The 26,987-nt window shown below is 39.5% G+C and overlaps 1 protein-coding gene across 7 annotated transcripts in view; it reads left to right on the forward strand.

The window, feature by feature from the left end:
- Positions 1-23,593, forward strand: part of LOC130413224 (rho GTPase-activating protein 21) — a 77,600-nt gene extending 54,007 nt beyond the window's left edge. For 2 of the 7 annotated variants that reach the window (XM_056738280.1, XM_056738284.1), the window contains 21 exons: positions 456-534; positions 2,247-2,301; positions 3,828-3,851; positions 4,658-6,533; positions 9,031-9,177; positions 9,259-9,361; positions 9,445-9,487; positions 11,066-11,191; positions 12,042-12,332; positions 12,742-12,806; positions 12,900-13,048; positions 13,929-14,071; positions 14,157-14,315; positions 14,402-14,480; positions 14,631-14,704; positions 14,792-14,881; positions 15,505-15,630; positions 15,742-15,783; positions 15,860-15,965; positions 18,127-18,158; positions 20,782-23,593. In XM_056738280.1, the coding sequence (XP_056594258.1) occupies positions 456-534; positions 2,247-2,301; positions 3,828-3,851; positions 4,658-6,533; positions 9,031-9,177; positions 9,259-9,361; positions 9,445-9,487; positions 11,066-11,191; positions 12,042-12,332; positions 12,742-12,806; positions 12,900-13,048; positions 13,929-14,071; positions 14,157-14,315; positions 14,402-14,480; positions 14,631-14,704; positions 14,792-14,881; positions 15,505-15,630; positions 15,742-15,783; positions 15,860-15,965; positions 18,127-18,158; positions 20,782-22,341 (5,369 nt within the window). In that variant the 3' untranslated portion in view covers positions 22,342-23,593. Of the gene's footprint in view, positions 1-455; positions 535-2,246; positions 2,302-3,827; positions 3,852-4,342; positions 4,463-4,657; positions 6,534-9,030; positions 9,178-9,258; positions 9,362-9,444; positions 9,488-11,065; positions 11,192-12,041; positions 12,333-12,741; positions 12,807-12,899; positions 13,049-13,928; positions 14,072-14,156; positions 14,316-14,401; positions 14,481-14,630; positions 14,705-14,791; positions 14,882-15,504; positions 15,631-15,741; positions 15,784-15,859; positions 15,966-18,126; positions 18,159-20,781 lie in introns of those variants that run through there. The other 5 variants (XM_056738281.1, XM_056738285.1, XM_056738282.1 and 2 more) reach the window with 4 other exon arrangements.
- Positions 23,594-26,987: the final 3,394 nt, after the last annotated feature.

A 26,987-nucleotide genomic window follows, 5' to 3' on the forward strand; every position in this document is an offset into this window, starting at 1 on the left:
AACTAAGCAAGAGCTGGTACATCCAGCCAATATCCAAAACTTATCGGCAAGACTCATAAGCAGCTAAAGTGTTAAGTAAATCTGATCCGTCTGTACTGAAACACAAGATTGAGAAGTTATGACAAGTGCCTTCGTCTCTGTGGACGGACATTTGGGAGGGTCTGGAACGCACGTTCCCACAATTACCCACAATCACCCACTGCTGTCCCTCTTTGACTGTCTTCCTGTTAATCTTCTCTGCAGCACAAATCGCCCAGCGTATTTGAACAAACATAATTACTTGTGAGTTTATTCTCAGCACAGATTTTATCTGGTTTTACAAGAGCATCATGCGGATGAGCAGTCTAAGAGATGTTACACAGCGTTAAAAATCTGGGTATAGATTTCAAAATGTAAAGTATTTTCATGAAACTTAATAACAGCACCTGGTTGTCTTTCTGTTTGTCTTTCCTCAGGGGACCGTATTGTAAAAGTCAACGGAGAGAGCATCATCGGAAAGACATATTCCCAAGTAATCGCCTTGATCCAAAACAGGTAGCGCAGAAGTTTCATTGCTCATTTATGTCTCTGAGGGGCGGTGTAGACTCATGGATAAAGATTAGGGCTGCTAACCGGTAATACTGTAGTTTCTGAGATGAGACTTGGATTACATTTAATGTCACAAGATATTTAAAGGAATAGTTCACAGAACAATGACACATTTCTCATAATTTTTATGCCATCGCAGAAATATATAGGCTAACTTGATATGGTTCTCCAAAAATTCCATCCATCATTTAAGGAAACAAAATGGCTTCACTGGTGTAATAAATGTATTTTGAAGCAAAAAGGTGTGTTTCTGAGAGAAAACAAGTAATCTGTAAATAACTTATTTAGTTTAGCATCGGCCCTGGGGAATTCCACAGGGGTCAATTTTGGCGCCTTTGTTGTTTTCGCTCTATATGCTACCTTTAGGGGCTATTTTTGAAAACACAAAGTATCATTCCATTGCTATGCTGATGATATTCAGATGTATCTACCCATGAAAGAGTCAAGAACAGATTGTATAAAGTAATAGTAGATTGTTTACAGGAGGTTAAGGCATGGATGGCTGCAAATTTTTTGATGCTCAATGAAAATAAAACTGAGGTTATTGTCTTTGGCCCTAAGAATCAAGAGGTTTTTCAATGTTTAAGATCAACGCACCGGGGAGGTTTTATGAAACCCCATGTGAAATATCTGGGCTTCGTCTTAGATAGTGAACTAAAGATGTCCAAGCAAATAAACGCAGTAGTGAGATCTTGTTTTTTTCATTTATGTTTATTAGCGAAGACTAAATCGTTTTTATCCACAAGTGATTTGGAGAAAGCTATTACGGCTATCGTCTTCACTCGAATGGATTACTGTTACTCCCTTTATTTTGGAGTTGACTGTGGTGCATTGGGAACGCTTACAAAGAATGCAGAACGGCGCAGCGAGTTTGATTAAGTCTGCAAAACAACATGACTCAGTTACCTCACTGCTTGCGTCATACCGCTTGCTTGCCGGTACGACTTAAAATTATTTATAGGATTCTCACTTTCATTTTTATGGCTCTTAATAATTTAACCCCTGGGAATTTGTCAAATTTTGTATCAGTTTATACTCCCACGAGGTCTCTGAGGTCTGAAAATCAACACCTGCTGTGTTTCCTGGCAGATAGAGCCTTTTTACAAGCAGGTCCAAATCTGTGGAATGACCTCCCTCTCATTATTAGATCCGTCAACTCATTGCCAGTCTTCATAGCTATGTAAAAGCACATCTTGTTAACATCTCGAGCTGTTGTGATGCAAGTTTAGCTCATTTAAATTGCGCTCATGCTGTTATGTGTTTTATTGGTGTCTATTTGTGAAACATTCTGTCTGTGAATGTAATTTTTATTGGGATGTTGTGAAGCACTATGGGCAACCTGGTGTTGCATTAAACTGTGCTACTGTATATAAATAAATAAACAATACAACAATAATACTATAGTGAAACTGGAATATGAACAAACCAATTCTGCATATTTTATATTTTCCTTATTTCCTGAGAAGTGTTCCAAAAAAATGTCTGTCCTTTAGGCCGTTTATCAGATTGCAAACTTTTCCTAGGTATTGCCTTTGGTAAAACAGTTCTTACTTGTTCTTACTTTTCAAGAACTGGATACACAAATTTTTAAAGATGACTGTTGTGTCAGGACTTGACACGTTGTATTGACATGACCTTTTTAAAACTTTTCTTCACAGTGATACATCTCTGGAGCTCTGTGTGATGGCAAAAGATGAAGACATTTTACAGCTGGTAGGTTGGATTTCTCATTCTATTTTACTTAAAAATCATTCACGCAAGTCTAATTCTACAAACAAAATGAAAATGAGGAGGAAATTGATGAACGATTTTTCTTTAAATGCCAATTAGTATAATATATTGAAGTGTTCTCAGTGAAAATCCTTCGCTGTAGCTCTCAGATCAGATACACTCGAATATGTATTGTGATGTTGGTCTAGTCTTGACGACAATAACAAAAAATATTCAAATGTTGACTTACACAGCAGAAGGAAAATCATATTGGAACATGAACCTGTTACATTTCATAGTTTTTCATCATTTTACAAAAGTGTCATTAGAATTATTAACCTCAAAGGGATAATTCACCCAAAAATATTTATTCTGTCATCATTTAAACAACTTTTCATGTTGTTACAAATCTGTATAAATGTCTTTGTTCTGGTGAACACAGAAAAAGATATTCAGAGTAATGCTTGTAGACAAACAGTTCTTTGACCCCACTGACTACCATAGTAGGAAAAAATATGTTTTTGGTCACACAAAAGAAGATATTTTTGAAGAATGTAGTTCTGGGGCACTTTTGACTATGATTCTTATTTTTCCTATTGTATTCAATTGGGTCCAAAAGCTGTTTGGTTACAAGCATTCCTCCAAATATCTTTCTATTTGTTCAACTCAACAAAGAAATGAGCACCGAATTGGAACAACTAGAGAGTGAGTAATGCAGTACAGAATTTTCGTTTTTGGGTTAACTATCCCTTTAAGCGGTACAGTTTACATCTTATTCACAATGTTTATATCTAAGCTCTTATCTTAGGTATCTGCCTTAAGGTGCGAAATTGTGTTTTGTCTTTTCGGTGAATATTTTTAAACATCTTAAAGATCATCTGAATAGATAAACTGCAGTGCACCATGAAATGACTCAAGTCAAAGGAAATGTGGGAAAGAGCAGAGTTTTTATTTCCTGTATGATCTTGATGCTCTTTTTGCCAGAGTTCAGTCATCCAGAAGAACAGAGGAGCATGATGGCGCCTGCCCTGTATGAGCACTTTATATTCACTCATAGTGATTTTCCTTAGAAACGGGTGCCGTTATATCATCCTCATACCTGAACACAAAAATCTGAATCGCAGGCTGTTACATGCCAACCCCGCAAGCTCTTATTTCCCAAGCATTAGCCCTCAAGCACTTTCTGACATGACATTGATAAACCCGTCCTTTAAGTCATATGAATGACAGTATTAAATGACAGTATTAAATGAGACTTGTAGATGTCATATAATATATATATAATGTACACAATACAAGCATAGAAGATACAGCGGTTGAGAGTCTCAAGCATGTCCTCTTCCACCTAATTCATCTCTGGTGTTGAACTGGCAGTTCTCCAGCAGCCTGGCTCTCTCAGTGTGCTGTATATTTATAGCACACTTTATCCTGCACTGGAAAAGTGGCTGAAATCTCCCGGTATACCTGTAAAGCTCCCTTCATCTTTTTCTTATTTCTCTCCTTTTATCAATCAAACTTTCCGGCTGCAGTTCTCCCGGGACATCACAGCTCTGGTAAGAAGGAGCTAAACCTGTCACATGCTCTGTCTCGCTCTGTGTTGTCTGTGTGTTTTTGCTTGTGAATGGAAGTGCCTGTCTATCTCTCGTTTTGCCTTTTTTTGGTGCTAAACTACAAAAGTAGCCTCAACCCTTCTTTAAAAAAGTGCATATGTATTGAACACATCAACCACAATACACAGTATTTTGACCTCGTGTTGGGTTGCACCTTTAACTCTGTAGCCCTGTGAGTCATATTTATTTCTGGAGGAGGCGCGGGGCTGATAAAGAGAGAGAGAGAGGGAGGGAGGGAGGAACAGACAGGTCTGTTGGGTAGTGAAATGTAACTTGACTCTTCAGGTGTAGAGTCAAAAGTCCAGCTATCACTTCAACGCTCTGGTTTTTGCTTCGGGTCCGTCCTTTACACAGTTGGGATGTAAATAATTGAATCTACTGTATGTACCAGTGTCAGGAGTGAGCGGACTTTAGTATAAAGGGTTCTAGTCAGTTGTTGACTTTGTGAGATGATAACAGAGCTGCCACTAGCATCTGTTGGATGCGCCGTAAAAGGCTGCCGTCCTCTTGTTCTGTCTTCTTGTCTTAACACTGCTGTTTGTCCTCAGCTGAAGGTAGGTAAGCCATCTGATCCCTTCTTGAGGTTAAAGGTGTTTGAGTCTCACTACTTGACCTTACCCTCTCTCCTACTGTTCTTGTGATTTTTCACAAATTGAAAAGGAGTAAACTTGACCTAGTGGTTAACTTATTCTCAGCTTATTAATTTGTTGCTTATTTATCACTACTAATAAAACGACTCTTTCTTGCAGGCCTATTCTAATGATGCGTACCTCAAAGGAAACGAAGCATTTAGTGGAAATGCTCAGAACATTCCTGAGCCTCCCTTGATATGTTACCCACGGATAGAGCCCAACACCTCAACGCAGGTGTCAGATCCTTTGCGCAATGCAGAGGTTTCATGTGGAACAGAACACAGAGCGATTCATTGCTCCAAGGCCGACTTAGGATACCGTGTGGATATGTCCACCCCACCCCCGACCTCTCAGGACCAGAAGAACCAATCTGTTGTGCGTGTATTTAATGAGAGTATGATGACAACGATGGTGTCCGCCGAATCCCCAGATCGGACTTCACACGTGACCTGGGCTTCTCCCAGCCACAGGACAGAAGAGAACCGGTACGTTGCTTCAAAAGACACAAAAGTGACCATATCTCAAACTGGAGCAGCACAATCTCAACATGAACTTAAGACAACTGCAGATCCCAGTGGGTTGTCCAGCACTCCACACACGCACGTGGATAATACCCCTGCAACCTGCCACAGACAGACTACAACAGCAGATGCCGTCCCGTCAGCCACTTCTCCCACCCCATACACACCATCCCCTCCGCCAGCCACCCCCTCGCCCTGTTCCCCCCACCAAAATATTGACTGGAGGAACTACACGACTTACAAGGAGTACATTGACAACAAGCGGCTCTACATGTACGGTTGCCGAACCATTCAGGAGCGGCTAGACAGTCTGCGAGCCACGTCTCCGGACTACAACAGGCAGAAAAGTGCATCTACAACAACCACCCCCTCACGAGGCTTCTCTGGAGCACAGCTGAGACGAAGGAGCGCCTCGCATGATCGTTGTTATCAGGGATCCAGCTTGCGGCCTTTGCGCAGCGCCTCTCAAGAGAGGATTGGGGGTGCAGAGCGGAACTGGCCTCGCAGTGCTTCCCAGGATTCCCTGCCTTCCGCACCCACAGGAGTGCCTAAACCAAGGGCGTATTCTTGTGACTATTTGGGCAAACATAATGACAGTGTGTTGTCCGTTTTGGACAGGCAGATGGGCTGCAGAACAGAGACAGAGGAACGGTTACTCATGAGTACAGGGGATGATGCAAGAGCCAGCCGACAGTCTTCATCTTTACGCATGGTTCCTCAACACCATAGAGGGGTGTTCGGTCCGGATAGGCGAGGGGGGAGCTACCCAGGGTTGCCAGTCACCTCTCTTTCCAACAGAGGTACAAATTCATTCCTCAACTCCAGAGCTGAAAGCCTGGGTAACACTGCTTTTGTCAACAAACCGTCACTGCAACCGGCCAAAAATTACGCTTCGGACCCTTCCACTGCTGCCGCTTCATACATAGCCTCTGCCCTGGCCTCAATACAAGGACATATCCGTGACAGCTCCAACTCCGTCACAGACCAAAGAACACCTCCCACTTCCAACCACCTGCCACACAATGCAAAGCAGTCAGTGCCCAGAGTTCGGGCCGACAGCCTTCGGGAGCCGTTCAGAGAGGAAGCCCGTGGAGGACGCTCTTCCTCCTGCTCGGCCGTCTCCAAACCACACAGAACAAATCAGGGTGGAGTCAAGCCCAGTAATTGTACAGGTCCTCAGCACCCCAAGCCCAAAGTTACACAACCCCATGAGAAGGAGGGTGTCGAGGGTCCAGACGCAACCGTAGTAGTGGTTCGTAGGGAGAAGTCTGGATCTCAACCCATCCGCCCCTATTCTTACATTCTGGCCGTTAATGAAACTGATGGAGGGGCGAAAACGACTGCCGACTCCAACGCATGCCGTTTGCAAAATGATGCCCGGCGTGAAATGCACATGAGGAAACTAAGTGACCAGTGCAAAGCCTCCTTTTGCAGCAACATCGACAACTCATTGGACTCCATCCCCTTTATAGGTAAGCGCCCTTTTTAACTTTATAAAATGACTGTGGATGCTGTTGCTATAGCAACTGCTCTGTATAGGTTGTAGGCTAGGTGGTGCAAAGATGTTTTCAGTGTAGTTTTTTGTTATCCTGGTTTAAAACCAGCTCAGACGTTCTTGTAGCTAAATTGGCAATGCAAGGATAGACCGCACAAAACGTCGCTTTGGATAAAAGTGTCTGTCAGATTCATAAATGTAAATGTATATGATTTGTCCAATGGGTTTGATGCCATACCTTAGAAGTTGATATTTGCAAAGGGCATTTGTGAATGTTTTAGTGATCATGTGCTGTTATGTTTTTGCCGGTTTGATTGCCCCATTGTTTTCTCGGTCAAATACATCCTATACAGCTTTTGATTCTCAGATCAGTTTCTACTGGAGTCTACTGTATATTTTGTCAGTAGCTGATAGAAACGAAATACACTATGTTTTGATATTAACTTTTCTGCATTGCTAAAAGTGAGCCATATGTGAACTTTAACCTTAACTGTTCTACTTTTAATACAAGGTAGGCATTGTCGACTTCATTGGGCTGTTATAGAAGGGCAGGACATGGTGAATTCCTTTTCATTAATCAGATAAATCATAAAAGCCACACTGTTTCTCCGTCCATAACAGCCCTAGCTTTGCATATAGTTTTAGATACAGTGTTTTACAACAGTGGTGTTTACGTGTGATAAGGATGACCGCTTCAGCCCAATGCTAATGCAAATATCTTTTACCTTTGAGATGTTTCATGTTCCTGTAGCTCAAGGGTTATGCTTTAGATTTCCAGGGAACACATATATGATTATATGCATGTATTTAAGTAACTTTGTATAAGATCATGTGCTAAATGTATGAAAAGATGAATGAGTCATCAGTTCCGTAGAATACTGTGTAGTGTCTAGCATAACATACTTCTCATAACAACCACCTTAAAGTTTTTTAAATTCCATATTTCCATAAATTCTATATATCCTAAATTGAGTACCTCAGAGGTGACATATATTTGTCTGCGAAACCAGTAGCGGGTTAGCATTTTTTTAATGGGTTTTTGGTAAATTGGCGGAAATAAGGTCTGTGGTAAACAAAACCTCGAAATATTTTTACGTTTTAATCTATGACATAAAACACACCAGTTATTAACCCGCTTGTTATTTTTTAAACCTTTATTTTGTCTTAAAAACGTAGGTTGCTAACAAGTTGCTAAAAGTGACTACTTCCTTTGGCGGGGATGTTAGACGTTATTGCGCATTATTGCGCAAATGTCTAAAATCATTTTGGGGATTCATTCACGGAGTAATTCTTTACCAAGGAACACGATTTTAATAGAGTTTGAAAGTTGTCTGAGGGTTGGTGGTGGAGATGTTGATATCGAGCAACCATATTGTGTTTTTAGCTTCTTGTTTGTAGCAGGTTTTCACTTCTGCCGATTGTATTTCTGCTTCAAACGAAGTGTTTTGTAAATTTGGAAAGTTTATCTTGCGTTAGTGTGTAAACATCATGAAAATTTGTTGATCAAAGATCTAACTTTATTCAAAGTCTATGTTAAAAAAAATGCATCAGCTTTTGGTCGAGGGAACTAACGCGGTGCTAACTTCCTTGTTGGCCTACAAAAATACATTCTATTTTAGGCACTCTATAGTGATGCTTCTCAACATACTCTACAAGCATGCACATGTATTTATAGAACATGTCATGAACGCTGCGATTAACACCAGCAGACAGCATCCCTGAGAGCATCTCCAAATTGTAATGTACACCAGTACAGTGATAGGACATGACATCATAGTCCACAGGGGCACAGATTATGTGACATACTGATACTTTCTACCCGAAGCAGAAGGACGGAGGAAAACCCTTCCCTGACATATCCACACTCTTTAAAGTTCATCCACAGCTCCAAAACAAGCAAGATATGTCATAATAAAGCAATTGGACATATCAGTGGAAACTGATGATTTTGACAAATCCTAAAATGCAAACATTTTGTGGTTTGTGTAGTAAACTGGGTTTGATTTGTTAGATTGTTTTAGGTTCGATTCGATATGACATCATGACTTTGTTTAGAGAAAAATATTATTTATAAGAAGTTGTAATGTCTTAGCGGTTTACAAACACAATCACTAGAAGCCATGTTACCATTGACTGCAATACAACAAACCCAAAGTTGTGGAAAAATTAACCATTATTTTAAAGTGTCTTGATGCTAGTACTTAAAGCTACTTACATTCAAGCCTTATGTTTTATCAGTATAATCTATCAGCTGAACCACATATCATCACGTCTGGTCCAGTGATGCAATGTTGACACTTTGTTCAGGTCTCTCTGTGTGTGTGAAGGTGTGTAAGGCTTATCAGTGTCACGACTGCTCACTCCTGTATGAGTCATATTGTTTCCCTCAGACAGTCTGATTCTGTGCTTTCATGACCCGTTGGACTTCAATGCTTCCTGCTCAAAATTAAACAAGTTTAATCTGTTGTTATTAGATGAGCCATCGAGTTCCAGTCATGACCACGACAACGCACACGTTATTGCATCCGCCGTGATTTCCAGCACGCCTGTCATCACCACTATCCCACCCAGTCCGACCTCCCCGTGTCCCATAATACGCCGCCAGCTTTCCCACGACCAGGGTGAGAAACCGCTTTATCCATACAGTTACATCAAAACCGGGTTTGGCTTTGTGTTTTTATTTCTGAATTGATCCTACGTAGATTCTTTACGACTCACGTTTCTGGAATCAGACTCGGGGGCTAAAACCGAGCGCTCCAGATCCTTTGATGAGGGCCTGGATAACTATAGAGAAGAGGAGAGAGGGTGAGTTACTGCACCGGTCCTGTTTTAAGAACCCTCATTGCGTCTGTCACTTAATGACCTCTTTGTTTATTATGTCTGTACAGGAGGTCCGGTAAACACACCCATGGATTCAAAGGCCTTAGAAAGGTGAGACTGCTGTAGAGATAGTAATGAGTAGCTGTAACACTTTCATTAAGTGCATAATGATAAGCTTATACCTTACAGGTACAGTACAAGTCTGACCAGTCGCTCCATCTGCTCCTGTTAAAACTAGGACTGTCTAACAATTTTGACCTAGTGTGTGAAAACCTAATTTATCAAGATTTCATTTAATTTTAATTAAATTTAATTAAAATGAATGTAATTTTTGGTGATTTATTGATTTTTACATTCTGTAAAATCATCCCACATTCTGTGAAAATATAACCGTGATATCTTTAATACACACTGAGTAAGGCCCTGTCAAAACTTTTTATTTTTGACTTTAATAAATTTTTGCACTCATTGTCTACTAGATTATACGACTTTAGGCTGGTTTTCACAGAAACCTAAATAAATAGGGTGACCAGATTAAATTTTGATTTGTATTTTATCGGTTTATTTCTATCTAAGAAAATATGAAGAGTTTGGTTCCAAAACGTTGTTTCATGTTATTGTTTTTTCATGTTTTTTATTGTGTATTTCAATTAATATCAATCAAACTGCAGTTGCTTTGTTTTGATTTAACCCATAATAACTAAAAACATACAGCTAACTAACACAATAACAAACAATAAAACGGAGTCATCTCATTTTAGAACCAAACTCTTCATATATTGTTGTATAAAAGCATCTCCTTCATGCTGTTACACTTGAATAAATCTCATCATTTATTTACTCTCATGTGGTTGAAAACCTGGATGCAGGTTTTTCTTCTGTGGAACACAAAAGAAAGGTATTTTGAGATATGTCTGGTTTGTGTTTGGGATGAAACCGATATGTAAATTTTGATAACATTTTCTGATCATTCTTAAACATTGGAAGGCGATAACCGATATATTGGTTGATTTACAGTATCTAAATATTAATCAAAAATTCTATAAAACTGAAACAAAAGGAAAAAAGTGCTTTTATTTGAAAACACTCACTTTAGAAAACAAGGTAACCATTTAGTTCTCCTTTTCCCCCTGAAAATCATGTACCGGGCCTACTTTACACTAGTTAAAGATTGTTTAACCTTCAAACTTTTCAAAGACAGTGCGGTACTGTATTTTAACTGTGACCAGCGTGCAGCTGAAGAAGTCTTACCAGAGGAAATGATTTATTATTTATCGCCTATAATATATCGGCTGATAATTTATCGTGCATCCCTAGTTTGTGATCATACAATGAAGGTCAATGGGGTTCAATGTTGTTTGGTTATCAATTTCTTCTTTTGTGTTCTGTTGACGAATGAAAGTCATACAGGTTCAAAATGACATGAGGGTGAATCAATGATAACAGAATTTTTCTTTTTGGGTGAACTATCACTTAAAGATTGTTTCACGACTGAATGAGTTAATGGCTTAGTGAACTGCTTCCAGATAAACTTTCAGCTGACTTATGATTTCAAAAAAAATCTTTCTGACTCAACAACTCTTCAGTCTGATAATAGACTGATAACATATCTATTATAGTTTTCTTCAGCAGTTGTAGGATGAATGGTTCAGGAGACTGATTGATGAATTAAATGTGATTCATGTTCAGGTTGTTGATAAGTCATCTGAGGACTCGAGCTCTAGCTCCAGAAGAGACTCCACCTCAGATGTTTTCAGTGATGCCACAAAAGAAGGTCTGCTTCATTTCCGCCAGCTCAACTCAGATAAGAGCAAGGTACAACTACAATCTACAGCTTCAAGTCTGTGGTGCTTTAATATCCAACAACATCATTTTCACTTGTGAAACACAATTTATTGCAAACATGTTGCTGCAGAATCTTTAGACTGAGAAATAGTTGGATGAGTTATTTCATGTTTCACAAACTATTAACTATGTGGTGAAGAACTAAAACTACATAGAACTAAAACACTATAATGTAACATTGGATATGTTGATGCAATAAACTACAATAAATAACTATTTATAATAATAAACGTGTTTATTATTGTTATTATTCATTATTTATAAATAACAACAATATTTTTTAAATTCTGCATGTATAAAAAATAAGAACAGTAATAATTATTATTACTAATTATAATCCTATGTATCATTATTATTAACAGTTATTACTAATAACTGTTATAATATTATATTATTACAATATATAATATTAATACTTATTATTGTTATTATTGATTATAAAACTAGTTATTAATATAATTATTATTACTAATATTATTGATATTTGAGATACCTGCAGTTTAAAATATGTATTATCGTTATTTAAAAAAACTATTTACAAATAATGACTAATAATAACAATATACAAGTTTACACGTGCAACCTATCTTGCATTACTGTACAATTCAATAACACAGCATATCATTATTATCAGTCACCCTTTATTTTTGTCACTGGGCTTCGCATATATCGAATTAATCAAAAGTATTGAAAATTGCTTGTCAACTTTGACAACGCATAATTTTATCATTAAAAATGCAAATTTTTATATAGATTTAATAGCTAAAACTTTAGTTTTAGTTTTTTATGCTTCTAAATAACTTCATCCGTTCTTCTGCAGCGTGTTGCCAGTGGCATGCGACCATGGAAGCATATCTACGCTGTGCTGCGTGGTCACTGTCTCTATCTGTATAAAGACAAGAAGGACGGCCAAAACTCTCTGACAGAAGACGAGCCTCTTGCGATCAGCATCAAAGCCTGTCTGATTGACATCTCGTACAGCGATACAAAGCGCAAGAACGTCCTGCGGCTGACCACGTCGGACTTTGAATACCTGTTTCAGGCAGAGGACCGTGAGGAGATGCTGTCCTGGATACGAGTCATTCAGGAAAACAGCAACTTGGATGATGAGGTGCTCCTTCATCAATCACATTCTTGTACAATACAAACGTGATGCAACTCTGCAAACAGATTCATTTACAGAATCTAAAATTGAACTTTAAAAAAGCATTTTAGACTCCTAATAAATGACATATATGGAGTAAGTTTATCCTGATCTAGGACATGACATTGATATAGAGGATGTTTTGAACTTCTCTATGACATATGGTGTAATGAGCCTATTTTAAGGCCATTTTCACAATAGGTGAGCAAATCCTTAGTGTCTTATGTTCAGGAAAAGGACATATCACATGTATCCAGTTTTCAGATAGCATTGGGATATCCTTAAGCCCTCTGGTGTGTTTGGGGATTCCACTCTTACGTCTGCTCATCTGACACCAGCTTTTCTCTCCCGTCTGTTTCCTTCTTTCCTTTCACAGAATGCAACGGTTACCAGCACAGACCTGATCAACCGGAAAATAAAAGAGTACAACACTCTAATGAGGTGAGCAGGAAACTCCAGGCTTCCCATCGATGGGAGTTCACTGACAGTCTTCTGTCTTCGGTACAAAGATCTGAAAGCTTTGTTTTCTTGCAGCCCAACCAGCAGTAAGGCAGAAGCGTCTCCAAAGGCCTCCAGGCAGTCTCTGAGCTTCAGACAGACGCTGTTGGGTGGTAAGGGGGAGAGTAAAGCCACCAGCCCTCACTCACCAAACAAAGACTATGACAGAAAAGCAGTGCATAAAGGTAACACAAATGTGATTTGTCCTTTACAAAAGGTTTACAAAAATCTATTTATTCATCATTGTCATCATTTATTTACCCTCATGATTTAAAATGCTCTATATGACTCTTTCTTCTGTGAAACACAAATGAAGATATTTCGAGAAATGTCATGGGTTTTGTGTTCATACAATGGAAGTCAATGGGGGCCAATTCTTCCGCATTCTTCAAAATATCTTCTTTTGTGTTCTACAGAAGAAAGAAAGCCATACAGGTTTGAAATGACATGCAAGGGAGAAAATTATGAAATAGTTAAAATATTTTGGTGAACTATCCCTTAAGGCCTATTCTGGTCCCCCATAGCGTTATAACAGAGTCACTTATGCAGTTTAATTTTGAAATACGGTAAAAATCATTGAGTTACAGAAGATACAGCAAATTTATAAGAAAACAGGAAAAACTTGTATTTTGCAGGAAAAAGCTATTATTTTACGGCATATTTCTGGTGTCCCAGCTGCCAGAAGATTTCTTTCTTTCTTTTTTTTCGAAAGGTACAGTTCGAAATTCTGCAATTTATAAATCGCCCTCAGATTGTTCCAAACCTGAATAATACTTTGTTCTGCTGAACACAAAGGAAGATATTTGGAAAAATGTCAGTAACCGAGCAGATCTCATCTCCAATTTACTGCCATGAAAATAAAATACCAAGGGAGTCAACCGGTTTGGTTACTGACATTCTTCCAAATATCTTCTTTTGTGTTTAGCAGAACAAAGAAATTCATACAGGTTTGAAAGGGTGAGTTATGGATGACTGAGTTTTCATTTTTGGGTGAACTGTCCCCTTAAAAGCTCCATTGGTTTTGAAACAGTCTCTATGACACATCTTTGTGCACGCTGTGAACAGATGAAACAAGTCCACCCAAGGATAAGGTCACGTGGAGGAAGGGCATCCCTGGACTGATGAGGAAGCCCTTTGAAAAGAAAGCGTCTCCTGGAGTCACGTTTGGAGTGAGACTAGATGACTGTCCTCCAGCTCACACTAACAGAGTAAACACGCGCTTCTTGATTCGCAGAATTCGCACAGGTTTCGTTTCGCATGTATACGACTGAAATTTGTGTTTGTGTGTTTCAGTTTGTTCCTCTGATAGTGGAAGTGTGCTGTAAGCTGGTAGAGGAACGCGGACTGGAATACACGGGCATTTACAGAGTACCAGGCAATAACGCCGCCATCTCCATCATGCAGGAGGAGCTGAATAACAAGGGCATGGGAGACATTGATGTTCAGGATGATGTGAGTGAACTTTTCTGCTTCTGTTGTTCATAACATCTGGCACGGCACCTATGTTAAATGTTTTTTGGGTGTGTGTTTTTGGACAGAAATGGAGGGACTTAAATGTGATCAGCAGTTTACTCAAATCCTTCTTCAGGAAGCTTCCTGAACCTCTCTTCACCAACGGTAAAAGTCCTTTTGGAAATCCCGCGCCCCAGGCTCTCCATGACTCATTTCATTTCTGCATCTTGCACTCAAAGTTTGCCATCTAGTGGATGTGAGTGGAACAAACGCTTTATTTCATAAGCTGACCGGTCATTTTCTGGCTCTCTTTAGAGAAGTATGCAGACTTTATTGATGGCAACAGAATAGAGGATCCTGTAGAGAGACTGAAAGTGCTGAAGAGACTGGTAAGAATCACGTGAAACATTTGTTTGTAGAGTTTATAGCTTTACTTGATGTTTTGGAAATACTGGATAATCCTCCTCATTTTTCAGCTTCACGAGCTGCCTGATCATCATTATGAAACACTGAAGTTTCTCTCTGCACATCTTAAAACCATAGCTGAAAATTCAGAAAAGAACAGGGTAAGATATTCGGAGATGGTGTTATGGGAGGGACAAACAAAATGTGTTCTTGCATTCAAAAACAAGCTTGCGAAGCACAGAGATGTCAAAGATTTTGGGGAAACATTTTGTATGATTCAATGTAATGTAGTTGAAACGAGACAAATACTCTGCATATGATACAAATTCTCTTATTTAGATGTTTGTCTTGTTTTCCTGTTCAAATATCTAAACATGTCTATATTAATATACATACAGTAAGCAAAATTACATAAGATATTTGTGACCCTGGACCACAAAACCAGTCATAAGTCGCACAGGTATTTTGTAGCGATAGCCAAAAATACATTGTATGGGTCAAAATGATCGATTTTTCTTTTATGCCAAAAATCCATGAAGATATTTAGTAAATTTCCTACCATAAATATATCAACGCTTTAATTTTGTGAGCAAAATCGTGATCAATAATGGTCAAGATTGCCCCTTTTGACTTGTTTTGTGGACCAGGGTTACATTAATAAATAACCATAGAACGTTTGTCAACCAATCAGATTGAAGCATTCAACAGCCCCTTGGTATAAGTGTTTGGAATGTATATAAAGAGAAAATCTCTGCTCATACTGACTGCTCATGTCATTCTTCAGATGGAGCCACGGAATCTGGCCATTGTGTTCGGCCCAACACTGGTGAGGACATCAGAGGATAACATGACTCACATGGTAACACACATGCCTGACCAATACAAGATTGTCGAGACCCTCATTCAGCATGTGAGTCTTCATTTTCATCATTTCAAAAAATATATAATCTCCACAAAGCATCTCTCCTAAATGAATCTTGAGCCTTGATAAAATGAATTGAAGTGTGGTCTTCTCTCGCAGTATGACTGGTTCTTCACTGAGGAGGGCGACATGGAGCCAACGGTGTGTAGAAACACACAACAACTTTCTTTCCTTCTTTCTTTCTTAAATTAAAATTGTGAATTTTTGCACTGTTCAGACGACGGTTCAGGAGGAGAGTGCTGTGGAGTCTCAACCCGTCCCAAACATCGACCACCTGCTGACTAACATTGGCCGGACTGGAACCACTACAGGGGAAGTGTCAGGTAATGTATGCCCTGGGTCGGACCCTCTCTGAGATGGGTTCCACATCTGTAATGATAAAAATGTGTTGGTTTTCTGGAAACAGAAGCATTTTCTTTCTACACTTGTATAAAAGCTGTGCTATGACAATTACAATGGCTGTGAAACAGAGGTTTGTAACGAAACTTTTCTATATTTCTGTGTGACCTTCGATTGTGTTTTTTATTCTTGGCCCTTTTGTAAATTTCAGACGGTTTGTCGCATTTCTATTTTGATCATTTTTCTGTTTAAGTGAATCTCACAAAACCTGTCAAGCAGAGTTACTGTAGTTTTATAAATATTATAAATTATTTTTTATTTTTAGATTTTGTTAAATGCTTTTGTCCTTTTATTATTTGTTAGTTTATTATTTATGTTACTATATTTCATTAGTTTATTTTTCTTTATGTTTGTTTGTGTTTTGGTGCTTTAATTTGATTTTAATCAAATTGTTTAGTTTATGTTTTGCAATTATTCTCAGGCCAATATTTAGTTTGATTCCAATAAATAGAAGTGATTTAATTTAGTAAACTAAAATAACCTTGCTGTCAAGCACACGCTTGGGTCATATTTCACGCCAATATTAAAATAAATAAATACATTTTATTTTCATGACACTTATTAACTTTACTGAAATGTAGATAACAATTTTTGAGTTTATAAAAAGTAAAATAATAGAATAAATAATAATAGAAATAGTAATTTTGTTTTAGCAAAATCTGCTCTTACATTTCTTAATTCTTGGGTGAAATATGTCCTGGACATATTTGTTGAGATTCATGTTTGCTTTTCTTTCTCTATTATGTTCTCTGTCGCTGTTTGCACTAACACGGCATGTGTTCTTTCTCAAAGAGGAATTGGCGACAACAGCTAAAGCCAAACCTCAGAACTCGCTTGCCAATCTCTGATCCCTCTGTTCCTAGTGCCCTTCTGTCGCGTGTCCTAAAGGCTTTCCCAGCATTCACACATACTGATCTTGACACAGGCCAAGTGGGCGGAGTCTATCACACCCTGATGTCCCTGATGGACTCAATAGTGTCCGTGATGGGCAGCTGGGACTGTAGGAAGAGGGAGGACTGTTGCCCGCAGTGTAGCTGCCTAGTCTGCAGACACCCTGGCATTTTATGATGATGATGTGGGCCACTGAGAAACAGTGTAAAGGGATTCGTGGGGGGCGTGTGTGGAGTTTGTCAGTGTACATGGCGTAGACCAGTGCTGCTGTCTCAAAGGCTCTCTGCCATCTCTCGCCCCTCTCTATTTCTCTCTCTCTCTCTGAACGCTGGACAAACGGAGAGACAGCATGGTAATGCGCCTCGGCTCTGAATATCACTCGGTCATACCATTCGTCACCACTAAGGGGTGTGCAGGGGGGCTCGGCTCGACTCTCAAGACACAACCCTCCCAAATTCATAGCGGTCAATGAAATGGAAGCTGTGAATCAGTTGTGTAGCTTTTCCCCGCTGACATTCTGTCTTCCCATAGAGCATATGTTAGTAGCTAGCCCCTCTCTGACCCCCTGTCACTTCTTACTCTGGTTCATTCCTTGAGTGTCTCGTCTTTACTGTTGTCATGACAACACACACCATATTAGCTTCAGCACAGTCATCACGCGTTGAAATCCATCATTTCCATTGAAGCAGATTCTTGACTTTTGTGTTTTTCTCATGTCTGTAAGTAAACAGGTTTAATTTAACTTGATGTTGACTTTAAAGTCGGTCATACTGTAGCACACAATGGAAAGTCAGTCAGTGATATTTGACTGCATGACACTCATCATCTCATGTCTACTGGACTTGTGTCATCTCATTGCATCCATCAGATTATCCTCAATATTTCACCAACTGCTAAACATTGACTGAGTACATTTTAATAATGATGTCAGTGGCACTCTTTTGCAACCAAGATAAAGTTTTTTTTGTGCCAGACAAATATAGTCTGTGTTTGCTGGGCGGTCCAAAGCATGAATGATCGCTCCTCACTGAAATTCATCTGCATGCATGCCTGCTGTTGTTTTATCTTTTGCTATCCCTCTTGTTTGCCACTCTCTCGTCGTCATGCACAACATGTTTTTTATGATATACAGTAGTATTGGGTTTTAGACACGATCGAGCTGCTAACTGTGTATTACTTGTGTTTACTCCACAGATTCACCAACCAGTGACTCTGCCAGATCTAAGGTGAGTTTGACTGTTGGACTGTGGCCGCTTCTTTGATAGGTCAGATATAGTGGGTGAGTGTAGTCTTTGCATCGGTCTGACACGCTCCACCCCTCCCAATGCAGCACATGAGAGCAATGCTATCACGAAAAAAAATACAATAGACAGTTGGATCAGAGACCATCATGCCATGCTTACTGCATTCACTGCCATAAAATGAGTCGGTGCTAAAATGTGCAGTATGTGTTTCAGTCTAGGGTTGGGAATCGATAGACGGCTCTTTTTATTATAATTATTATTTAGAAAATACTGGAACAATAAGACTTTCATGACATGGTTCAGTCAGTGGGTCTTTAAACCTGTAGACAGTTACGAGTCAGTTTTTTTGTAAGAATTAGCTTCAAATCTTGATAACCTCAAATCTCATTACTCATTTTGATTACTTTGATGTGCTTTTTAATGCATTGTGGGACCCGTATAGTTTATTCACAGTATATATTGCAAATATGTTTATCAAAAGATCATACTGTTCAACAAAAGGAAAATATGAACTATTCCTTTAATGCCGGGGGCTCACCACAAGGTAATCGGTCTAATTTCTAACCTTCCGATAATCTTAGGTAAAGTCCAGATGATTTTAAATGGCTCCACAGATTATTTAAACAGATTTTCCTGTGGTGTAATGTGTATTAAGGGTGAATGAACCTGACCAGAGGAACATCAGAGCCACCCCGATCGCGAATCATGTTGAATATTTACGATCAGAAATCCTGATGTGTGTAGGAAACCCAGAGGAACAACACACAAGATCTCTGTTGATTGTCACATGGAACAAAACGATACCCAATCAGAAAGCCAGCTGACAGAAGCACATCAACCGTAGTCATGACTTCAACCAAACCCTTTTCTTAATTCTCTCAATTTCAGTCAAAAGCATTACAAACACTATCATCATTAGGAATAATTTCAATAATAAAAATCAGGCTGTGTGCAAATGATGGTAGTGGTAGGAGTCCGAGTGTGCTGATGCTTTATGGGTAGAACAGAAAAATAGGTCCAGTGGAACTAGTGAAGCCAGTGGACTCTTTCAGGTGATAATGTCAGCAAAAATTGTATTACAAAATATTTATTTTTAATTACTGTGAAGACATAAATACAACAATATTTGAGATGCAATAAAATATTATCTAGCGCTTTGCCTACTTACATGCTTTAGGGGACGCTGCTTGAGCAATTTGTCAACGATAAATAATATTTGTCAAAATCAAATAAAAGGTTACATGTACACATTTAATAAACAGCCCACAGCAAAATAATAAAAAAACATAATATTGAAGTCTCGAGAGACTTTGCAAGATTTCCTGTGCTCACAGTCAGGACATTGTTTGAAAATCTGTTGTGTGTGAAGTGCTTTCTTCATCAAATCACGGCGCACAACACATTATAGAAGCAAAACGATTAAATCTAGTATTTTTTGGCCTTATGTTTGCTGTTTCTCACAGTTTGTAACTCTTATAAGATTTTAAAAATCTTTTGGCGAGGCCCCGGCATAACGCATTCCCCAGCAGTTCCCCTGTGGTCAATAATTTAATCCCTTAAAACTAATCTTTGACCATCAAAATTACATATGTAAACATTTTTTCATGTGAAAATAATTTGCCTTAGAATACCTTGAATGTAACTCACGGTTTCATTAAGTATAAACTGATATATGAATATGCAAATTAGCTCTGCCTCCACTCAATCCCACTGGTCAGACGCTGCTAAAACTGAAAGTGAAACTGAGACCTGACACAGCAGTGCAGCGATCAATTCAGCCCGAACATTTGCGCCTTGCATATTAATGTCTCAAACTGCTGATCCACAAGCTTTAAATGAGTTGATGTGATTGGTTACAGGTTTATGACATCATTAACCGGGGCAGTTTCAAACCACATTTTAAAAACCATCTTTGGTAAACTGCAGTTCAGTGGAGAAAATACTCAGCAATTATTTAAAATGATAAATTTGCATATGGTTCGTCTTAAAGCACATTAAAACACCACATAAACATAAAAACAACATTAAAACCTTGGTTTTCACCACAGGGGGTCTTTAAGAATACAACAATACACCGAATATTTACTGCTTTTGATTGGTATATGCTTTACTGTTTAAGAGGTGGAAAACAGTCACACCCACTGCATAATAGCAAAAAATAAGGATCGTCGAGATAACTCGCCATTGGCGTGTATAGAGTAAAGTTAAATCATAACCAGAATGGTTAAAGTGGTTAAGATTCCCATCCCTATTCGTGTCATTTGGCTCCAGCTTTGTTTTGCAACCTATGCAGCTTCATTCTTCATGCTGTTGGTGTTGCAAGTGCTGCTTGTGCCATGTGACTGTTGAGTATGAGGGGCTTTCTATGGACCTCTGTAACTGTTTCTAATGTTTCTCTCTATGTTCAAGTCCTTCAACCTCTGATTTGTGCTGCTTTCAGAGAAGCAGGTGGAGTATCTGGTTTAGCAACCCACAAGGGCAGCGGTCATGCGTTTTTCTTTCTGCTAGGTTTCAGTTCTGTGTAGCCTGAGTGTTCGGTGCTTTCATCAGTTTCTCAATCTCTCACTTTCTCTGTCTCCTCTTCTCTCTCGCTCTGTCTTCTCAGCAGGGTTCCTGGGGCTCAGGGAAGTATCATTGCAGCCGCGAGTTCCTTCAGCCGCAAGTATCCTCCATCTTTGCTGCAGCCAACCACAAACGAAAAAAGCACAAGGCCAAGCTGCAGGCCAGCAGCTCTGAGGACGACCTCGATACCATCTTCACAATGAAAGAAAGCTCGAGTGAAAAGCAGAAACACCAAAACCTTGAGAAAGTTACAGGAGGGTCCGGCATCAGCCTGGACCGAAAATCACCTGGACAAAAGAAGAACGGCATCGGTGCTGCATCCACCACAAAGAACAAAGACCACAGGAACTCTTTCTTCATGAAGACCTCGCCCAGGCTCTCATGTTCACCCGGATTCATCCGCCAGAGCTCTTGCCCTCCCAAATCGGCTTTCACGGATCAGTTCGATGAGACCACCTCAGACTTGGGCACCATGAGTTCTGGAGCTTCGGTTTCCAGAACCAGACCTCGGAAATGGGGCACAGCGACGTCAGTGGCTTCCGAGCTGTTACAGGTTCCTGGTGGGGCATCCCTGACTGCAGAGGTGAGCTCTATTACCTCAGACTACTCTACCACTTCATCCAACACATTTCTGACGGGGATGGAGTCCAGCACGTTTAGCCCGGAGATTCAGTCTGTGACAGAGAGCCGGGGAGGGGATGAAGCAGATGATGAGCGCAGTGAGCTTGTTAGCGAAGGACGGCCGATGGAGACGGACAGCGAGAGTGATTTCCCCTTGTTCTGTCATGGCACCTCTACTCTTGGCAAACCAACCACGGTGGACGATGTCAACGCCACAGTCAGGCTGGACGGGCACGGGTTATCCTGCCAAAAGCTGCTAGAAAGTGACAGGTCGTTGAGGAGGCGGTCTCTCCGACAGAAGACGGACAGCGATTCGTCAGTTGAAACAGGGAATCAAGGGGTCAAAAATGAATCAAACCGATTCTCTCGAGTTCTGAGAGTCATGAAGAGAGGCCGGTCAACTGGTAGCCTCAGTGCGTCAGGCCGCAGCGAATCTGACCGCGTTGAGCCAGCTTGGCATCTTAAAATCACAGAGAGACTCTTGCTGCGTCTTCGCGGCTCTGCTGATGACATGTTCGGCGTGAAGTCCCGCTCAACAGACACACGCAACAAGAAAAAGAGCATCAGACGGCGGCATACTTTGGGCGGTCAGCGGGATTTTGCGGAACTTGATGTCATTCATGACTGGAGGGAACAGGGCGGGGTGGATCAAGGTGCCGAACTGTCTGCTGTGGAGCGCCTAAATCCCGATTGCAACTCTCAGGACTTCTCTATCCGGAACTGGATTGCGCGCGAGCAGTGCCGAGTGGAATCAGAGGGTCAGTTTGCGTCGGACAAGGTGGAAATGGTAGAGAATCAAGAAGGAAGTACGCAATCGCTGACTACTTCTGCCTCTTCATGTGTCCACTCCAGCTCAGAGCGAGTGAACGGAGGTGCATCAAAAGGCAAATCCAAAAACAACCTGAGTCTAGGAGCTGATGCTCATCCACAGAAACTTTCAGGAGCCCAGGTGGTGCGCTCACGGTTTTACCAATATCTTTGAAAGTGAAGGATCATCTGAATGTGCATGTGTCATAATGTATGTGTATGATATGAAAGGTTACTTCACCTTTATTTACCCCATCCCCCTTTTTTACAAAGCATCTATAAATATGAATATTATTATAAATATAAATTGTATATATCTATATGTATAGGCTTATAAGAAAAGTTACTGGAGTAATTTTAACAATTGTTTGTTTTTGGAGTACTAGAACTGTTTTCTTATTAATGCGGTGTACAGATGAAGTGGTTCGGTGTTATGAAGTACCGCCCGGCCCTGCTGCTGCGACAGCACAAATTTTCTGACTCCGACAGAAATGCATTTGTAAAACATTTACTAATATCAAAAGAAAAGGCGTCTCCTCCAAGGTTACGACTGTCAAAAACTCGTCCAATTTTACTCGTTTGAAGAATGTAATATGCTTGCTGTTATATTGACTAACACAATAATTGCTTCTTGCGGTGAAAAAGTGTAAATAACTTGTGTACTTGAATGAATATTTTTTTTATCTGAGGGTGAGCCCTGATGGGGGCTGTTTTCTGAGCTGTGCACTGCGGAAATCTCTTTTACGGTGCATCATAACAGCCAGACGTATACCTGGATGTTTTTATATTTCTACAGGATTGTGAAAGTAAGTGCTAAACTGAAAGCACCAGAGCCAGAGTTTCTGTAGCGGTACCAGACTTACTAGTACTGTCACGTTAAATCCTTTTGAATTTAAACTAACAGCAAATAAGCCGTCAAATTACAGTTCCTCACAAAAAAAGTGCCTCCCATATGGTTCTGGTGACAGGAAAGGTGCCATTTGTTTAACGTGTCGTTTGTTTGTTTGGAATATGTCCGATTTTTTTTAAAGATGGAAAAAGAAACACAAAAAAAAAATTTTTAATACAAAATGTCGCAAAACAGACCCAGATCTTCCCCTGCTTCCTAAGTCTAGTCTTAAGTCATTTTATGCTCTTTACCCTGGTTTTTTATTTGAGGTCATAACTTAAATGTGTGTTATGTTTTTACCTTTGTCAAAAATCACGAACTTTGTCAGAGCCGACCAGTGAAGTAGCCAGCATGAAAGCAGTTCCTCAGGAGAGTGTGCATGACAGATTTCATCAGCCGCTGTATGCTCATATGTGTGACTCTCAACTGAAAGAGAAAAAAACACTGGAATTAAATGATCCTCTTTGTCTTTTGTCATTATTTGGTCATTGTCATTGACTCTGTTGAATAAGTAAAGTGGTTCAACTTTGTTGCCTGATCTATTGCCTAATATCTATGTCCTTTTTTGAGTGAAAATAGCTATTTGTATTTACATGGTTATGTGATATTAACAAATCGGCTCCCGTGAGGTGAGCAGTTCTGTGTAGAATAAAACATCTCGAGCGAGTGTGCTTTATTTTAGACTAACTTTTTGGCCTAATCGGTTAAAAAAACTCATACAGAATATGTCAATTACTGATTAAACCTTAAATTTAAGTTTTAGAAATGAAGTGCTTGTGTTGTTCTTGCTCTAAACAGAAAAGGGCACTGCACAACCACAAGTCAAAACAGCGGGGTGAAGCATTTACATTGCCAGACCAAATCAAGAGTCATGTTCATTCTATTGCATTTGTCATGTGACATTGTATAAGGTTGTAGAAACAATGCCAATTAGATCTGTTCAAATTGCGTTCATTGTGGTCAAAATCTTGAAGTGAATATGGAAAAGTGGTGGCCTGTCTATGACTGCTTATGCTCTCTTAACAATGTGTTCACAATCTGGATCAGGCCACTTTACATTTTTCAATGATCTCAGACCAGACTTTATTGTCCAGATTAGTGAAGTGGCCAAGCAGTTTAGTCCCATCTTGATGCATTTTGATCCCATAGACTCCAAAGTATTTGCTTATACCGATATGAGAATCCAATAAACTGTTTATCTTTATTTAAAGTTTATTTAAATAAATGGTCAATTGTAGCCTAATGGTGGTTACAGAGTCAGACTTGTAAGCCAACAGTTGGGTTCAAGTCTTAATGCCGGCAGGAAATCAGTGAGGGGCCTTAACTACTATTTAGGATGATTTCATGATTTTCTTTTCACCGTACTGTTAAAATTTCATCAATTCTGACATCTGTAGATTTTAACAAACCCTTCCCGACTGTTCCCAGAATCTGATGGAATAAATCGGAAGATTGGCACCGTATAACCAAACGTGAATGATTAGCTTGCTTCTCTTTGTAAATAAACGGTTCAATTACATTTAAGTTTTGCATTCGGCAGATGCTTTTATCCAAAGGAACTTACATTGCATTATCCTATACATTTCGTTTTAAAGTATGTGCAATCCCCTGGGATCGAAGCCACGACCTTGGCATTATCAGCGCCATGATCTCACCACAGAGCTACAGGAAAGTTTAATGTGTTTGGTTTTTAACAGCTTCAATGCCAGCAGAAGAAACATTTCTGGACTGTACATTCATTTATAGAATCCCAACTTCCTGGATCCAGTATTGCCGGTAAAGGGAAGTACAGCCAAAATGAAGCTCAAGCTTTTGAGTAAACCTTTAACTGAATTTGATGATATTTATTTTGTTCCTGTCATTCAGTCACGCCTTCTAACTGAGGACATTCTGAGGTTTTTATGCATGCCGCCATACAGCATATCATTGAATAGAGGTCAACAGTGACAAGCCGCTTTTCAATGGGATTTTCCCCTTTTTCACATGCTCCATCAGCTGTGACGACCTTTTTACTAATTCCCAAAATGAAAAACGCTCAGCTAAAATCATAGTTGTTACATGAAAAACCGAAATACAATAACTTTACACACAAAAAAAAAATGCTGGGTTAGTTCAACACAACGTTGGGTCACAAAGGGAAAAGCCCAGCAGTTGGGTTAAAAATGAACTATGCTGGGTTGTTTCAACCCAAAATTCTTGGTTCTTTTAACCCACCATTGAGGTTTGTCTGTTTGACCCAACAATGGGTTGAAATAATCCAACATTTTTGTTTGACTTTTTTGAGTGCAGGGGGAATTATTAAGTATTCACTGTCCAGAATGGTGGGATCTTTGTTTTCTCTGCCCACAGGTGGATTAACAGCCCCCATTGCATTGTCAATTGTCACAATTAAAAAAAATCTGGATTTTCCAAAACCTCACCACATAGGTTGAAGGTCCAGTCAGTGAAATCTCGCCGCAACCAACCACTCACTCCACCCCTCCCGTCCTAAACACTAGGACGGCTGACAGAACATGGCGAATTATATGCAAGGGGACCCGCGGTGTATGTAGATAGAAATAGCTCAATCTAAGGTAATTAAAACGTATCGCTTCATTGTGTAAGCACTTTATACACATCTGAAGACATAGAAATGCTTAAAAATATACACATAACTGTCACTAGATCCTCCAAAAAAGTACACACCAGACCTTTAAGGAGTGGTGGAAGCACATATGTCCTTTAAAGGAAATTTTAACATTTTATGACTTTAAATCAAGTGCAGAGGCATAACAATGAGCATTTACTGGCAGGTGTTTATGTGTATGTGTGTGTGAGAGAAGGGAATGAAAATCGGCCCATGGCTGGATGAACAGGGATAATTGCAGGTGCCAGCCTGTCTTCTGGTCTTTAATGTGGACTTGTGGGAATAATGGAACAGATGCAGATAATGCAGACGAGAAATCGGAACCGAACAGGGCTGTCAATAATGGGATAAAATCTTTACAACAAAACCTTGTAATGTAACACTTCATTCTAAATGAACACTTAAAAATATGGATTGTCATCAGTTACTGGCATCTATTGTTTTTAACCTGTCTAATATAATAAAAAATGACCAGAGAAAATATAAATTGAAAATTTAGAAAAGTTTGCTTTCCCATGTTGCTATGCCAGTATATTCATTATGAGGTCATTAAGGTTTTTTTAACTAAGCGCCTGCACTTTGAAAGCCTCAAATATAAAATGTCCTTGCAGATGAATCTTTTCTATTCCTGGTTTGATGGGTAAATGTGAAATCGAGTCTATTTTCCTCTTTGCTTTTGGGAAATCAGTGACCCTGAGAGGGCTGTGTGTGAAATGTACTGTGAGGGTCCACACGGGCCAGTCTGACAGTTGAGTGACAGCGCTGTTGAGCTCAGAACTATGGCCTGGTGAAATGCACAGCAACCATCACATCTGTACTCATCCATGAACATGAATAAAATACTTACTGAATGTGCAACAGAAGTGTGTGCTGCTGTGTTAAACAATAACAATGACAGACACTTCAGGGTTTATTTTCTTTCATTTGAAATGTTGCAAATCGTTGATCACCTGCTTGCTTTATGAATATTTAAATATTGTCTTTGTTTTCATTCCCAGTAAAGTACTACACTCGCCGCAATCCTAAAGAGAGATCCACTAATAAGAGAAGTTGCTGTTACCATGGCAACAAAAGGTAATGCAGCAATGTTTAGCAGCCACCATCCACTCACTTGATACGCTTCACTCTCAAACCCTAACTTATATGCAATAACAAGAATACAATATTACATTATATATTTGGCAGACATTTTCATTCAAAGTGAAATAATTCTGCATTATTCATATTTAAATTGTGTCTGTGTTTTCTCTGGATAGTAAAGCCACCATTTACAGAAACTACAGAAACCATGAAATGTTCTATATCT

The sequence above is a fragment of the Triplophysa dalaica genome, chromosome 23 (genome assembly GCF_015846415.1).
Source record: "Triplophysa dalaica isolate WHDGS20190420 chromosome 23, ASM1584641v1, whole genome shotgun sequence".
NCBI classification, from domain to species: Eukaryota; Metazoa; Chordata; class Actinopteri; order Cypriniformes; family Nemacheilidae; genus Triplophysa; species Triplophysa dalaica.